Source organism: Aulonocara sp. 'chitande type north' Nkhata Bay, linkage group LG1 (assembly GCF_057382095.1).
Source record: "Aulonocara sp. 'chitande type north' Nkhata Bay isolate Kocher_YH1m ecotype deep benthic linkage group LG1, A_spYH_male_GT1.1, whole genome shotgun sequence".
NCBI classification, from domain to species: Eukaryota; Metazoa; Chordata; class Actinopteri; order Cichliformes; family Cichlidae; genus Aulonocara; species Aulonocara sp. 'chitande type north' Nkhata Bay.
This window is the reverse complement of record NC_141344.1, coordinates 7,640,066-7,656,940: the sequence shown is the minus strand read 5'-3', so window position 1 is coordinate 7,656,940 and position 16,875 is coordinate 7,640,066. Positions and strand designations below refer to the sequence as shown.

The following is a 16,875-nucleotide window of genomic DNA, read 5'->3' as shown; positions in this document are numbered from 1 at the left end:
GATGACAGCGATGCACCCAGATCAGCCAGCAGCTAGCCTGATACCCACACTGAAGTGTTTACTTGTGACTCAACATGAAGTGTGTGCGTGAAACGCTTCCTAGACTGAGTCAAACAGAAGAAGCAAAGTTGTCTGAAGGAAAATTAAAATTTTTACTCTTTAAACTTCATCAAAGATAAAGTCCAAACATTCAGCCGCAACAATCTTGTCATGAAGAAGCTTCTAATTGCTGCTGATATTAATCTACTTGCAGTGTGAGAATGCAATTAGACAACGCTTGTAGCCAGATTGCTAGTGTAGAAAATCACCTTTCGCCTAGGCAGCATTGTGTTTAAATTATAATCCATGTTGACAGCAATAAATAAGACCTTGGCTTCTCGTGTTTCCTACGCAGCACAAGAATCGGATGACCTTTACATAAACTAGCTTTACTTCAGTCTTTTTGAAAAAACTGAAACACAATTACCAGAGAAAGAGGAAAATAATCATAAACACCGCAGGTGAACTGAGGAAGCCCTTTCTTCTCTGCAGATAAATACGAGCCTGTCACCTTTAGTCAAAGACACCGAGGCATTCCTTCCTTTTTCTTATCTGTGCAATATTTCCATTAGCACTGTTCTCTGTCTCCTTGTCTCCATTGCTGGGAACACAGGCAGGCCAAGATTTTGTCCTCATTATCCTGTTTTGGGTTTGACTTTCTTCTGCAGCGCATGCGAGCAGCGCTTTGCATATTTTCGTGTGCGTCTGGATATTGGTAGAAATGATTGTTTAGAGAGAAGCAGCTCGTTGCCTAGAAAAGATGCATGCCTTATGTTTAACTCTGTGCTTAACGTTTGGCACAGAGATTAATTGAAAAACACACATGTTCTGGCTGTTACTGCAGCCAGAAAATCCAGATTTTCAACAATAGAGTCTGGGAGGAGCTACACCCAGCATAGCTTTGTTCTAATAGGATGAGCAAACCAAAAAATATGAATTTTGCCCGAGTCATCATCCATTGTCCAGCCTTCAATGCACGATAATTTAAAACTCTATAATTTTAGTCTTTGACTGTATTACAGCCCCTCATTTATCCCCCTGTCTCAAAACAGAGCAGTTTAGCTCACTTCTGTAGAGCACAGAGCTACAGCAGGTGAGGACTGGCCAACCAGGGAAAAATAATAACTACATTTGTGATTGTGCTTTTATTTTACTAAAATTATACTTCAATCATTTTTATTGTTAATTATTACTTGAAATTGGCCTCTGAAGTTGGGGATGGCAAAAAATAGCTTTTACACTTTCTGCTGATTGGCTGCCCCTTGCAGTTGTGTGGGGTTGTTGTGTTTATAGTTTCAGCTTTGTGCTTTAGTTGACCATAATGGGGGGGGATCACAATAGGTCACCTTTAAAGGACATGGTAGAAAAGGAAGTCCTCGACATAGCTGTTGGCCTCCTTTAGTCATGTCAGTGGGTTGTCAGTTGTCACACAGCTGTACAAGGGTACCTAAAGTGTTGCATATTTACCTTTAGGGAGCCAAATCTGTAGCTTACTCTCAATCATAATCAGGAAAAATAAGAAAAGTGCGGTCAGCCCCTAAAGACATATTTTTTTGTTTTTACTATCCTGCCACTCACTTCCTCTCCTTTTTTTTTCCAGGTATGAGATTTTCCAGCACCTCTGGGTCACTAGCATACAGGTCAGTCTAATCCTGCGCTTACATTTTACCAGAAAATTGTTCTTCAGGCTTTCATTGCTTGGAGGACCTTTTATAGTCCTATAAAGAGCAGTGTGGAGTAGTGGTCAAATTATTCCATAAGACCTTTATGGTGCTTCAAGGAACCATTTCACAATGTGTGAACAGGTATGCTGTGTGAATGCAGCTGCTGGAGATGAAATTAAACCTGTTTGTGTGTTCCAGTATATCAGAGGAGGAGCCTGGGCCTCTGCGGAGTGACACAGAGGGAAAGAGTGTGACAAAAGTTAGCCGGACCTTCAGCTACCTCAAGAACAAGATGTACAAAAAGACCAGGGTGAGGGAACATGGAGTTTTTCTTCTTTTGACTACACTTCACTGTAGTCTGCTTCTTACAGTTCATTCAGTAGGCAACCACCTTCAGTGTTTTCTTACAAGTGTATCCCCTTTGAGCAGTGAGCAGTTAATGCCCAACCACAGTTTTCAAGTATTCACACATATATGAATCTTAAGCTTCTTGTTCTGTTGGTCCCTGACTAGCTTCAGTCTCACAGCAGGGCTGTTATAGGCAGTTCTACACATGTTTGTCCTCTTTTTCTTTTCTTTGTTTTCACTACAACTCCCAATAGGTGCGTGGTGTATTAAGCAGGCGGCGATTAGCATAGCAACAACTAAACTACAACCACAAGAATAAGTTGGAGCATACTGTGCGTTTGAGTTTCCTGATGGCAGATGCCTTGCATTCTGATTTAAGTTAAAATAACATAACATTACGAGTGGCTAATTGTCTTTTTATGTCAGGTGTATCACAGACGAACCTCAGGCAGAGCTCCCACTGTGGCTGGTAATAGGATCCAGAATCCTTATTAAAGTCTGTTTACGTGTGGCAGCGTAAGCCAATGTTGGCATCAGAACTGAGTCATGCTTTGGTGTTTCAGATTGATGTGCACCCCTTGTTTTGGGAACCGGGTGCAGGCAGGTCGAAGGCATGAATGTAAGATCATGTTGGTCTTTACCACCATTTCAAATAAACATCAGTACAGGAGCTCAGAGATTCTCCGATACAATGTGAGATGCTGCAGGAGTTTGAAAAGATGACACTCTCCAGAGAAAACTGTGGGAAAAACCTCCAATTTCTTTGCTTCTACGCTTATAACAGTGCTCCTGAATCTCGGGTCCTTACTACTCTCTTGAATACCTATCGTTCAAATCGCGATTGTACTTTTGCAGCTTTGCAGTTGGCATGCAAAACAACCAATGAGATGACCATAAACTAGGCTTAACAAATCCTTTCCATCTACTCTACAAACAAATGCATGGCTCTTTCCAAGGATAACATGCAGTAAACCAAACCAATTAAGCTTCACTTTGATGAATGTGTCATTTAGTTTCTATTCTAGCGTCATTATTTTCTCCTTACGCTGGCTTCACTCTATGCAAAAAAGTTAGTTGAGAGGAAGTACTTTTGTTTTCCTTCAAGGAGGTGACAGGAGTTTTTATTTCCTCTGTAGCACACAGGCTTAATAACGCCTGGTCTTCCCTGCCAGCTCAACTGTTTGTGTTTCATGTTTAAGAGCTAACTGATGGTTTTGCTGTAATTTCTATGTTAAGTTTACGTGTTCTTTTTACAAATAAGACGTTCATCATGTTGCAATGCATGCTTGCATTCAGACCACACACTTATGTCAGTTAGAGCTTCCCCTTCTGCTGGAGGATCAACCTTAAAGTAGGAGGTAAAAAATGACAGACAAATGAGCTTCTGAGAACTTTGATGGTCCCTCATGCAACGCCACACAAAAGACTTCCTTTAAAAAGTTCTAAGAACTATGAATAGGCCCCTCTGGGTCAAAAGCTCCTTATATGTCCTTCCTTTGCCCAAGTCGTTGTTAGATGCAACTTCCCACTCTCAAATTTCCCAAGCGCCTCACAGCAATGTCTTCTCAGAGAGATAAGCCTCTATGTAAGATGTGGTCAAAGCAGACTTTCTTTCTCCTGCCCTTCGTACTCTGTTAGGGGATCTAGCTGCAGTGTCTCCATTCCTGTCACAGGGTGACAATAATATGCTGTTAGTTTGTTGAAATATCGATCAGTTAAAGTTACTTTATGGTAAATGGCCTGCATTTGTATAGCGCTTTTCTAGTCCCTAAGGACCCCAAAGCGCTTCACACTACATTCAGTCATTCACCCATTCACACACACATTCACACACTGGCGATGGCAAGCTACATTGTAGCCACAGCTGCCCTGGGGTGCACTGACACTTTAGTGAAACAATGGCTTCAACACTATTATGACATGGAAATTATTGTACAGTACTGCATTTAAAAATCACAATGCTCAGCACTGCTCACTTTAAATTGCAGAAGTGGCATTTACTGTATTGCAGTAGCCATTAATATGATTTAGGAATACAGTTGTCTGTATCAAGACTTTAAAACTCAACGGGGTAGCTGTGGGTGCTTAAAAGTAAAAATAATTGCATTCAATCTTCTCCCCAAAAAAGAGGCCTTGGAAGGTATTAAATAGTCTTACATTTAATTCACAGATTATAAGCAGTAATGTAATTATACAGCATTTTTATATCCAATATATCCAGTTGTGGGCTGTGTGGTAGACCTTACACAGCTATAAACTGTGTGTGATTGTTGTGACAGTATATTGAACCAAAGGACACTCACACAGCACCAGGAAGTACAAAAGGCAAATTCTGTTTTCACTAAAACCACAAATTAACATATTACCTTTTGATAGCTATTCTGATATGTAGTTTACTTCATGATCAAAATTGCTGTTAGATGCTACCTGAAAGTATTAGAAAAGAAAAACGGGCTGTAATGATAGATATCCATGTTTCTGCTGCCAGTCATAGCTGCTTTGATCACAAAGCGTGCATTTAAATTTGTACCATGTGGTGATTAAAGGGTCTGAAATGCCCTGAATTTAGCACAGAGTTTTTATTTCTGATTGGGAAGTGAAATGTCTGTTTGCTTCCTGTAAATATGCAGCCCTTGCAAAGAGACACTGAAGGGTGAACAGGAAGTAAAACAGGAAGATAGAGTTGGTGGTTTAATAATCTCCCCTCTAACCTCAGCCGTCACTTTGCTTTTAAAGCAACAGGATTCTGAAAAAGCTTCCCTCCGCCTGCAGCTCATTGCTCTCTGTCAGAGTTATTGGCCACTGTTAAAGCTTTGATGTTCAAAATGGGTTTGCCTGGTGTCTATTGGCTCTCCTTGGAGCATTGAGATTGCATCTGTAACTGTCAAATGTGTTGAAGAATTGGTAATCTCATTTCTTCCTGTCGTTAATAAACCAGAACCAGTTTTAAGGAGGATAATTTGTGTCTTCCTCTTTAGGTTAAACATTGAAAGTCTGACTGTTCTGGAAGGGGATCTAGTTTGTGCAGTTTTGTCATCATGTCTCTGTCAGACTGAAGGAAGGGTCATTGCAGAAATAGCACCTCCCGCAGCGAGCCAGTGACTTCCTCATTCACAGCCTTCCTAATGGAGACTTGCTGGTAGTAGCTTGAGCCACTGAGCCACAACCAGGGATGTTATACAGGAGTTTCCCAGGGAGCCGTGGCTTCTCACTGAGATGGAAAGGTTGGCTGGAGGTAGGCTAACACAGTGCTCTGGTTTCCCAGTTGAATTGTAGTGAAAGAGACTGTCACAATATCATGTTAAAAGGGGCTGGTGTTTTCCTCTGGGCTGATGTCTTTTTCCAGTGAAGTCATTGCCCGTTAACAGTGTGTTTTACTGGAATGTCTTTTTGTTTAAATCTCTGGTTTAGATGTCACTAGTGATTACTTATCCTGTTGTGTATGCTTGCAGCCAAAACAAAGAGTACAGAGAATCATCTTTTTCAAATGCGTTGAACTGCTGGCGTTTTCTTGTTTTTGTTTTTTTTTTGCCGGGCATCAATAGGCGTGATATCAAACAAGCATTCTTGCTGCCATGAAGAATACTTTTTCAGGCCGTTTATTGTGGTTTAGTGCTGGTTAGACAGTTGTTGCAGGAAGTGAGAATGAAAGCTGTGTGTTGTACTGGCTCTGAAACATAGCGTGGGCCAGTCAGGCTTTTGGTATCTTGAAATGGCTGAACCAAATGAGCTCTAGTATGTCAGAGCTTTGTGGTCCCTTCAAACCAAGAGGCCCAGGGCTGGTCATTAAAATGAGCTGGAAAACTGCATTTTCCCATTTCCTCTGGGTTTGGGTGGAGGCTCTGTGATGTAAATCCAAGAGAATGAGAGCTCTGTTCTTCTCTGCATCACTTTATGGGATTGTGATTCAGCTCAGTGTCCAGAGATGACCAGCTGCTGAGGACGATCTCATCCATTAATGCAGAGGCAGCAGAAAGCCCACACTGTTATGGAAAGGTCATAGAAGTGATTCCCAGACAGTGCGTCTCCGTCACCAGTCATGCATCCTGCAGAAATGCCTCATTCTTCATAAGAGATTTTGAATAGTAGTATTCGAGTGTCTTGAGAAACCAAACGAATACGTAATATGAAAATATGCTGCCCTTTTGGGATAAATGGTCATTGAAGATCTCCACCTCTGAGTCTTCTGTCTCACCTCAGAAAAAAGGATTCAAAGTGTCTGAATTTTATTTTAAAGAGTTCCTTAATGAGACAATTTGTTGTCAGGATAAATAATGCATCACTTAATATGCAAACCCTCCTGCTGCGTCCTACATCCGAGTAATAATGTTGCTCTGCAGGGTTCAGATTGGAATTTAACAGAAGCGACTGGCCCAGTGTCAGTGTCTGGTATGTTAGTGGATGCTACACGTCACCACGCTTCACTTCGAAACTTCTAATTGGATGGCAAAGTTGAAGCAATTAGCGAAGTTCAAGGTTGGGTTGTCTTCTTAACTAATTAATTTCCATTTGTGCAGGAAAAGGAGCGAGACAAACGGGAGAAGGACAAGGAGGGCAAGGAGAAGGACAAGAAGATTGTGAACGGTCATGTTTTTACACCAGTCAGCTCAAACCACACCACCCAGTGCTCCCAGTGCAATAAAGGTTTTAATGGCAAGGATGCGTTCCATTGCACATGTAAGTAACTTTGTTTTTTTTCCTTTTTGTCTTGTTGGTTTTCTGCAGAGTTGCTGTAGCTTTAAATTATATTAAATCCTAATAACCTTTAATTATTTTATTAGAAGATTTTAATTTCTTATCTGAAAGCACACTAAGCTGCAAGTCGTTTCTGAAAGACGATGCTGAACATAAGGAGAGGAAATGAAAAGATTTCACCAATAAATCCAGGAATATGCATGTTTGAATATGTTAGTTTATGTTTCTTCTCGTCTTTGTCTCTCAACAACCATTCATCCGATCCACTTCACACTTGCTATGTGTGTTACTGAGAACCTAAGTAAGAGCGGTGCTGAGTCTAAAGTTGTTTTGATTAGCAGTTCTCATTGTTTGGCTAAAAGCACAGACTGTATGTAAATGATGGACCACACGTCTATGAAATTACCCAGTAGTCTCTGGATTATGAATTTTGAGGCTTCATAGTTGGTACACACTTGTTTTAAAAAGCCTGAGGTGACCATATTAGGATTAAAAGAGTCAAGTTGTCAGCTAACGCTAGCTATCTCGGTTAGCAAGCTGCATTCCCAAACAAACAGGCACAAATGGCTGCTAAGTTGGTGCTGAGGAGCAGAATTATACAGTGTAGAATTTCTCCTGCCAAAAATGTAGCACAGACTTCTTTGACGGCTGTACCACAAAGCAGGCCGTGTTATTTGTCAGATAATTTTGTTAAGAACTGGCCTAGCAGACAGCTGCCAGCCAAAGCTGTACATGTCAGCGCACCTGTCAATTAAACCAACTTAATATATCAACTTGCCAATTTAAATTAGTTAATTTGAAAAATAAAATAAGGTGTTCACTTTGTAGCTGAAGTTGGGCATTTTAAAATGAGAGTCTGTGTGGAGTGATTCTCGTTTAGCGGTAGCATCTGGGGTTGCTGCTTGGCTAAAAGTTGTTTTGTGTTACCAGCGTTGTGCCCCCTCAGCTGAATTCTACTGATATATTTCAGCTATAAGTTACATTAATTCAAGCTATTTGGTAATAAAAAAAAGGTAAACACCTGTATCACTGCTAAGTTAATGCAATGCAAGCTCAATTTAATTATTTGGTTTACAGTAGTTTAGTGTTTTTATAGCAATCATGGTGACCGGCATGACTGAAGTTGACAGTGAGAAAATGGTTAAGAGGTTATTTGGCACCTTTTGCAGGTAGTTCTAAAGCAGGACCCTGGTTGAAATTTTTAAAACAAACATAAATGTATGGAGGATATCCTTGGTGGACTACAGCCTGCCTTATGTGTGATGGGACATGACACACATTTGTATAGCAAGAAAATAGTGTTTCTACGTCAGTTAAATGACACCTTTAGCAGTGACACAGACGCGTGTTCAGTCATTGTTTTCAGAGCAGTAAAGCTATGTTTATATCTGTTAACTTTCACAACAACTGATTTCCTGCATGTGATGCATTTAGGTAATATCTCTAAATCATAGCTCATGAACAGGAACTGCATGAGTAGCAGAGGAGTCAGACCCTACAGTAGGTCAAGTCAGTTTACTGTAAAGGCTCTGTGTTTACATTTAGGCACTAAATGAAAAGATTTAATTTAAAGAAAAAGTAAATTAGAATTTCTTTATTTGATTATAAAGGACAGTGCAAGAAAACATGAAACACCAACTGAACTTTATATTAGCAGTTAGTTGTGCAGCTGCAGCGAAACTCCCCAAAGAGCTACTTCTAATGCAACCCAGTCAGACTTTGATTACAGACAACAGAACTGGTTTTTTGCATTGTTTTTTACTGGAGCGGCAGAGGCAGCCCTAAAGAGGTTCTAGTTTTTTGCACAAGTCTTTGGCGCAAGCCCAGAAAAAGCCTAAAAAGGAGAAACAAGCTCTGCGATGGATCACAGCAGACCTCTTGGCCACAATCTGCCTCAGATGCTTCAGACTGGCAAAAACAGCCCCTGTTGTATTCAGTCAGTCTGGTTCACATTGTTAGAGCCACAGACAGTGAGGGAGGTTTGTACTCTGGCTAGTGTCCATTCAGCAGAGGAATACAGTGATCCTTTGTCTCAGATTAGCTGGTCTTATTTGAATGTCACCAAAAAGCAGTAAAAAACCTAATAAAATCCAGAGGCATGTGAAAAAAAATATCACTGCAGGAAATCAAGGTGCTTTGATAATCATGCAATCTTCTACTTGCTAATATTTTTACAGTGAGACATTTTCAGGCAATAGCTCCCTGCCCTGACAGTGTTGCTGCCTTTCTGACTCGTGCAGCGCTATTTTCTCACCCAGACTAAAAGCGGCTGTTGAAGTAATCCCAGGAACGGAAATGTTGCACTGTATGCATTCTAGCTTGGGTGACTAGGTCTGATAGTGCGTTTGTGGGTTTCACATGTGTGTTGAGTGGACTTCTGTCTCCTGGAAATATGCCCGTATGATTAAATCCTGATCAGCCACCATTTTTTTCCCTCCTTGATGTGAGCATTAAAAATAAAGAGCGAATATTAGGAAAAACTGAGAATTTGAGTTTAGTGGACAGATCAGCCTGTAGAAGAGGTCAAATGTCAGCAATCTAAAACCATGACTTTGTTCTTAAATGGTGATTCGAGAATGTTTACATGATTTAAATTTTCCCATGCAATTCGGTGGTGACGTGCGTGTGTGTCATATCTGTTTTTTTTCCCCCCATCGTCCACGAGCAGCATTACCCCTCGATTGCATCACATGCTTTGCTCCAGTCTGGCTTTCATTAGCAGGCTGGTGGAGTTTCCTGGCCGGCTATGAAAAACCAGTCAGATTTTCTAGCCCCCACTTTTCCGCACACCCTCACATGCCCCACCACCACCACCATCAGGCTAACAGTATTCACTCCTTCTTTTCTTTCCAGACTGCAATGCTTCCGTCCACAAGGGCTGCAGAGACAGCCTGGCTGTTTGTGCCAAGGTGAAGATGAAGGTACAGCTTCCTCGCAGTTACTCCTCCACCGATTCTGTAGTACTCTGCTGTCCCGAAGCCAATATCGATTTTCTTTTCATTTATGCTTTTTCTCACCGTTTCTCTGCTTAGTTGCCCAACCAGCAGTTTGCGGTACCAGATTCGAGCTTGTTTCCTACAGTAACGATGAGGAACAAACGTGAGTGTGAAACCAGCTCAAGATTGCCTACACAGTTGTCACAGCCTGTAATTATTTGCAGATTTATCGCCAAACTTCTCTGATCCCCTAATAAGAGGAGATTGAAGGGTTTTTGTGCACATTTATTTTGTTCTGATAATTACTTACACTAAAGTTGGCAAAAAGTGTAGCTTTTATCTACACACCGTGACAGAGTGCTTCTTTGGGGTTGTTCTTAGGACCAGAGCTCAAAGTGTTGCTCCTAGAATATTCAGCCACACTCACACACACACATACACATAAATATGATTTAAACAGATTTAAACTGTTAAATTAGTCAAAGGACAAAACCTTTTTTCCTTTGAATAGAGAAGCTTTGTGCTGTCCGCTTGCTCTGAAGTCTCCTAATAAATTATGTCTAAGAAGGTAGACAGTCTGTGAGGAGAGAAAAAGATGGACTGTATTTGCCAAAATACAGTCTTAAAACCATTGCTTTTACCTGTCAGTGATTTAGCTTTTTAAATTTAGCATTTGGAAGCAATGACTTGTCATGAAACCGAGGTTTCTAACTATACCAGAGGCCCCAAAAAGTCAGGATAAGTTAGGATCTCCTGCTGGTTTTGAAAAGTGTTCAGATTATTGTTGTAATCTAAGTTTGCTCTGGTCCAGCTGGTGGGACAAAGGAACGCCCCTGGTCGGCCATCTTGCCCCCTGAGGACCATTCCACCTTAATGATCCCATCACGGAGACACACCAACATCATGACTTTCACAGGAAACAACCTCTCCAAGAGTCTCTCAATAAGCAACATTGCTGGGTGAGCTGATCTGTGTGTGTGTTGGAGTGAAATGTTTCTGTACTTAATCTAATTTCATTTTTAATAGTTTAGTTTTTAATGCATTATTTGACCCCTGTACAATGTGTTTAAACAGATACACATAACTGTGTATGGCCTGTTACAAAGACAACATTAATAACGTGAATTTTATTATCGTGTCTCCATTCAGTCCGGTGTTTGACGAGATGCCCATTAAAGGTCTGCGGTATCTCTCTCAGTCCACCGACTCGCTCAACAGAACCAACCAGGTCACAGAATCCATGGAATCACTTACTGATGAAGGTTAATAAAGGCACACACACACAAATTCATTTTCCACATTTTTTAATTTAAGCTAGTTTAATGTGAAAAAAATAATTACTTTTTTAAAAATAAATAAATGATTAATGCATATACTGCACCGAACAGAAACTTAATGTGGTTTATCCAAACCTCTCACCTGTAGATTATCGTATAAATGGAAGTTAGTTTTATTAATTCAGGCTGTGTTGTTGACTCAGGAACAGAAATGATGGATGGGCAGCTGATGGGGGAGTTTGAGGCCGAGGCCAAAGAGCTGGAAGCAGACTCGTGGAGTTTAGGTGTGGATCAGCAATACCTGCAGCAGCTGGACAAAGAGCTGGTGAAGAGACAAGATGTCATCTACGGTAATCACCACATATAATACTCACTGCAGTAACTTTGATTAAACGTAATTTAATCTGAAGATGGTTACTGGCAAAGCAAGGAAAGGTAATAGTTTCTTAAATGGAGTAGCAACATTTTTAATCAAGCTCATTCTTGGCCTGGTTTCCTACATTTCTGTGTGTCAGCTAGTAAGGAAGCATCTAGTAAAAAGTGGACCAATGTTATTTAAAGCAGACAAAAACTCGAGAAAGGAGGTAACGCCTTTAAGCCCAGGATTAACAGTGTTAGATAAAATAAAAATGTCACTGCTGTTTCATCTGTGTCATTGTTATTTTCATGCCTGATGTACTTTGTTTAAGGGTGAACCTACAGTATTTTAATTGGGCCCCACTTAAGGACTTTCTCCTGAATTTTCTTCAGTTGTATCTACCAGGCTCTGTGATCTAATATGGCTTTTTTTTACCTGATTGAAATGTGCACTGAGATACTCTTAATGCGCCTGAGCTGATTTGAATCTATTTGTAGTCAAATTTTCTTCGTATTCCTTTTACGCGAGCTATGCAGTGACCCCTACCACTGTAGTTGCAGATCAGTTGCAAAGTTATGAACTCTATAAAACTCTGTGCACCTCTGATACGGGGAGGGTATAGATGTATTTGAATAGCAGGTGGTGTATGCTGGTGGCTGTCATTTCAGCTTATTGTGCACCTCCAATTTTCTTTTGGGTACCTGCTGGAGGCATGAGTCTCTGCAGGCATCTTATGATACATGAGTGCAGGGATTCCCAGATGGCACAGATTGCTGCAGCAGTTTGAAAATATGAGAAAGTCTGCAGAAAACTTTGGAAAAACCTCCATAACCACTTTGTTAGCGACTACTTCTTTTCCTGTTCCACCAGTGAAGCTGTTCTCTTTCTGAGCTGTGAAACCTGTTATTTAGGAGAATCATGCAGGGAATCACATACAAGTGGAAATGGCGATGGTGCTGATGTTATATGTCAGTGACTATAACGGAGGCTTAAGTGTCATTTCCCTTCATGTCCTGCAGAACTGATGCAGACAGAGATGCATCACGTTCGGACGCTGCGCATCATGTCAGAAGTGTACAGCAAAGGCCTGCAGAAGGAGGTTCAGCTGGAGCAGCAGATGTTGGAGAAGCTCTTCCCCGTTCTAGATGATCTACTTGAGCTCCACACACAGCACCTCCTGCGCCTCCTGGAGAGGAAAAAGGAGAGCCAGTTAGAGGGAAGAGTCTTTGAAGGAGGCTTCATCATCAGCAGGATAGGGGACATCCTGGGTAGCCAGGTGAGAGGGGGCAGGGGCTGGTTCAAAATTCATTTCTATTCTTTACAGCTGATTTAACACAAGCTGGTTTTACAGAAAACCTAAAAGGTAACATGACTGTTTATTTTACAGAAACGAGAGCTTTTTCTGAAAGGTTATCGACAGAATGCATGTGTGTTCATGGCTGTTATGAAAGGCCTAATGTTGGTTTTTTTTGTTCTCGTCTAAGCTTACACCTCCAAAGTAAATTTACACAATCTCTGAGTCAAATATTGCTCCCACAAATCCCAAACATTTGTCTCAACTCACGTTTGAAGTTCTGAAGCTTTGAAAATAATGTTAGCTTTTTAACCTTTATTTATTTCTGCTCTACCAACATTAGTTTTTGTGTGCTTACATCTGTCAACTCCTTCTCTAGTTTTCGGGATCAAATGGTGAAAGCATGAAGAGGGTTTACGGAAGATTCTGCAGTCGCCACAACGAAGCTGTTAACTTCCACAAGGATCTTCTAACCAAAGACAAACGCTTCAAAGCGTTCATCAAAGTAAGCGTCAGGCTTCTCTCGTGGATTTATCAAGTGTCTGTCACACAGCAGACGAACTTTCCGGAGAAGTCTCTTTTCATGCTTTTTGATGAAAACACATTTTTCTTCAGGATGTCTGGCTTTCCAGACACGATTGTGTTTGTTGAATAGAGTTCTGACATTGTTTTCTCTTGTATGGAAGTGCTTGAAGTAGCGTTGAACAAAGAGCTTGTTCTTATTCTGTGTTGCTTTCCTTTTAGTTGTATTATTTTGCATCTGCAGTTCATTTCAATCAGGGCATGTGCCGGAGACATTTGAATAAAAGCTGTATTACCCTCGAGGCAGATTATAGAAACGCCAGTGCTCGCCGTCATAAACAATAACAATAAACACCCTCTCAAGTACTACTGCTGTATTGTTCTACGCCAAATGAGTTTTGCAGCTTCTCGCTGGTTATGTGAGACCCTGCCACCTGTTGTGTGTGGGCATGTTTTACTAAAAGCACCTCTTGTTTATTCTTTCAGAAAAAGATGAGTAGCAGCATTGTGCGGAGGCTTGGCATCCCAGAATGCATCCTTCTTGTGACCCAGAGGATAACGAAGTACCCCGTGCTGATTCAGAGACTGCTGCAGCACACTAAAGGTTATTTTCATGTTGGCCTTTTTTCACTGTTTTTACTTTCAGAATCAGAATCAGAATCAGAAGCACGAACTTGGTTCTAATTTTTCAGATGCTGGATTACTACAGGTTGCTGCTGCAGGCTAAATATACTGAATTTCTTATTAATCGATATATTTATTACACATTTTCAATAAACTAACAAGCAAAGCAACTTCAAGAAACTAACAAAGACAAAACAACCAGAAGGTTTCCTAATCGAGTATCACTTTGTAAGTTTGTTGATAGCAAACATTCCAGGTTGCAGTTGCCCGAATAAGGCCCTAATACCACCAAAATATGCAAATTCTCATGACCATTGATCAACAACCACTGATCAAAGGAGGCCATTTTCGTGAAAAGGGAAAGACATGTCTGAATCGAGGAGGGGGCCTAAGGGTACATCTGTCACCATCTCACAATGCTGTGATTGCAGCCTTCCCCAACTCTCTGTGAATGGTACTCATGGCCATGGCCTGTTGATCAATGGTCATGAGAATTTGCATGTTAATGATCAAGGAACTGGCCTCCCAGCCCATTGTTCCTTCAGTGGGCTGGTTTCAGTCATTATGCAAATGTACTGTTCATAAGATTGGGGAATCCTGCAGTCAGGTCACTTGGATAAGTGACGAAACGTTTCTTCCACTGACGTTACGTCCAGATGAACAGAATCAACTTTTGGGGATTTACTTACCTGCATGATTGAGTATGCATCAAGGCCCTAATGTATTTACTACCCTTAAATATGTTAATGGTAGCTGCTTCAGTCGGTTGACCTGGTTATTTCCATTGTCGCTTATAAAGTCTGTGGTCTGGTCACCGCGTTCCTACAAGTTTACTTCCTATGTGGATGCTGCTTAAATCTTAATTCTAAATTTCACTAAGTTTCACTTAGTGCAGAAAAAAATGTGTGAATTTAAAGTTGGAGATTTAAGCAATATAATTAAGTCATTTTTCCCATTTCAGTTTTGGCTTTTTTAATTTTAGAACTTTTCACAAACCAAATACAATATTTTCTTTACATCATTCTCTATGATTTATATATTTATTTAGAGAGTTTATCTACAGTAATATTTATCACATCACCTTTATCCTGAGAACAGAAAATAAACTCCTGGAGTACCTCATTATTAATATTTTTCCTGACAGCATTCGGCTCCGCTCGTACACTGAAAAGCCGCCCACAGCAGTGTGCCGTTTGTTTTAGGAAACATCCTGAAAAGTACAATTTCTCGGAAACAGTTTCATATATTTTGAGAAAAATGAGACATGTGTTGGATGGATGTTTATAGGATAATAGATCAAGCACACTTTGAGGAGCTGGAATATTTCACACCATATTTATATCTGATTTAAAGCAGCTCTCATCAGCTGGCCTCCCACTGTGTGCATTCTCTCTAATCCCTCCCCAAAGCCTGTTTATAGTTCTATGTGGGATGGGGGAGCTCTGCCTTAATCCCCAAGGTGCTTTAAGAAGAGTCTCTCCTGCCAACTCTGATATGTACTGAGAGGAAATAACACAGTAGAGTCACAGTTTGAGATTATATTTTCTTGCTTTGGAGCACAGACATACAACGCAGGTGGAAAATATTCCACTTTAGGGAAGGATGTTGCATGCTGAGCCTAAAACTCAAGAGTGTTATATAGAGTACAACAAGTGTGCATTCGGGACAGTTTGACTGGGGTTTTCCTCACTTTGCAGACTTAAAGGACACTCGTGACTTTGCTGTAATCCTTAGAGTACCCCAGCGGAGACTCCATGTTTCCTGACTCATGGCAGACCCTGATATTTTACTCCTTTGTTGTTATACTTTAAAAAACAAAATCCCAGTACTTTTCTATAAATAAATGTTAAGCTTGAGTCACTTGACAGTGACTCAGCCGCTGTCAAGTTAATCAAGGCTTTTATGTGCGCACTTTATTTAGATAACCAGATGGCTTTTGCAGCTACGCTGATTAAAAATGTATTTCATTAGAAATAATTCCATCCTCGTTCTCTTTCCTGCTGAGCATAAGCTGAAACTGATATGTATTGGGTGTGTGTCCACTGCATGAGTCTATCGCCAGCAGCTAGTTAGCAGATAATGCAAAGGAAGCGGTATCAGTCTTCTTGTCCAATTTGCTGCAAAGAAAATAAGTTAAATATTTGGATTTGTAGAGTAAGGAGCATCGGAGCATTTTGTAAAAGAGAAAATGTAATATACACATACAGTGGGTGCTCTTATGGCTTGAGTCCCCTTAGAGTAGAGGGTCTAATTCAGCCCACAGGTTGGCTTTGCGAAGTCATTAATTACTACGGTTTGTGATTTGTGGTGTGCACATGAAGGCATAAGTACAGGGGAATGAAAAAGTCTAGATAGCTAAAAAGTTTTTCTAGGTCTAAACAAGTTATTCTGTCTGTCCGTCCTTCCATCCAACCATTTTCTTCCACATCAGGGGTGACGGACAACCATTCGCATTCACATTCACACCTATGGCCAATTCAGACTCACCAGTTACCGTAACTCCATGTGTTTGGACTGTGGAAGGAAGCCAAGTATGTGGAAAAACCCACATGGGGAGAACATGCAAAATCCATACAGAACGACATATTTATTTTAATCATCGAGTAAAACACTATTGTTTCTTAATCACAAATATCTGTACATTTTGTGCTTTTCAGGCACGATCTCTAAATTGTTCTGCAGCGTTCTCCAAAATTATCAAAACATCAAACGGCTTTAACATCTTAAATGATGTTAAAGCTACACTGAAGGTATTCTGGCTCCAAGTATTGCTCGAACATCTTACTAAGAAACTTAATGATCATTTTAATTTGCTATATACATACTGTAAATGAAGGTTTTTCATTAGACATGTACAAGAATTAAAAACAAACTAGAAAAATTTGCATTTCCTGGGAAAATGCTGTGTGGATGCCTTAACGCTGAAGATGTCTGCTGAAAAAAGCTGAAAAAGTTGAAAAAACGTTGCCCTGAGCAGGATTCGAACCTGGCACTTCTGGTCTCAAGGCGGCTACTCATCTCACAGAGCCAAACTCAATTTCTGCTGAAAAGAGGTAAAGAAGCAAAAAGTTTCGCTGAAAAGAGATGAATCAGCAGAATTTCTGCTCAAGAGTTTTTT

The 16,875-nt window shown here is 40.6% G+C and overlaps 1 protein-coding gene across 6 annotated transcripts in view; it reads left to right on the top strand.

Moving 5' to 3' along the window:
- Window positions 1-16,875, top strand: part of akap13a (A-kinase anchoring protein 13a) — a 122,712-nt gene that overhangs the window by 82,808 nt on the left and 23,029 nt on the right. For all 6 annotated transcript variants that reach the window (XM_086311527.1, XM_086311613.1, XM_086311788.1 and 3 more), the window contains 11 exons: window positions 1,640-1,679; window positions 1,902-2,013; window positions 6,569-6,728; window positions 9,600-9,667; window positions 9,779-9,845; window positions 10,494-10,641; window positions 10,832-10,944; window positions 11,163-11,309; window positions 12,337-12,593; window positions 12,991-13,116; window positions 13,620-13,737. In XM_086311527.1, coding sequence (XP_086167653.1) covers window positions 1,640-1,679; window positions 1,902-2,013; window positions 6,569-6,728; window positions 9,600-9,667; window positions 9,779-9,845; window positions 10,494-10,641; window positions 10,832-10,944; window positions 11,163-11,309; window positions 12,337-12,593; window positions 12,991-13,116; window positions 13,620-13,737 — 1,356 coding nt within the window. The remainder of the gene's footprint in view (window positions 1-1,639; window positions 1,680-1,901; window positions 2,014-6,568; window positions 6,729-9,599; window positions 9,668-9,778; window positions 9,846-10,493; window positions 10,642-10,831; window positions 10,945-11,162; window positions 11,310-12,336; window positions 12,594-12,990; window positions 13,117-13,619; window positions 13,738-16,875) is intronic.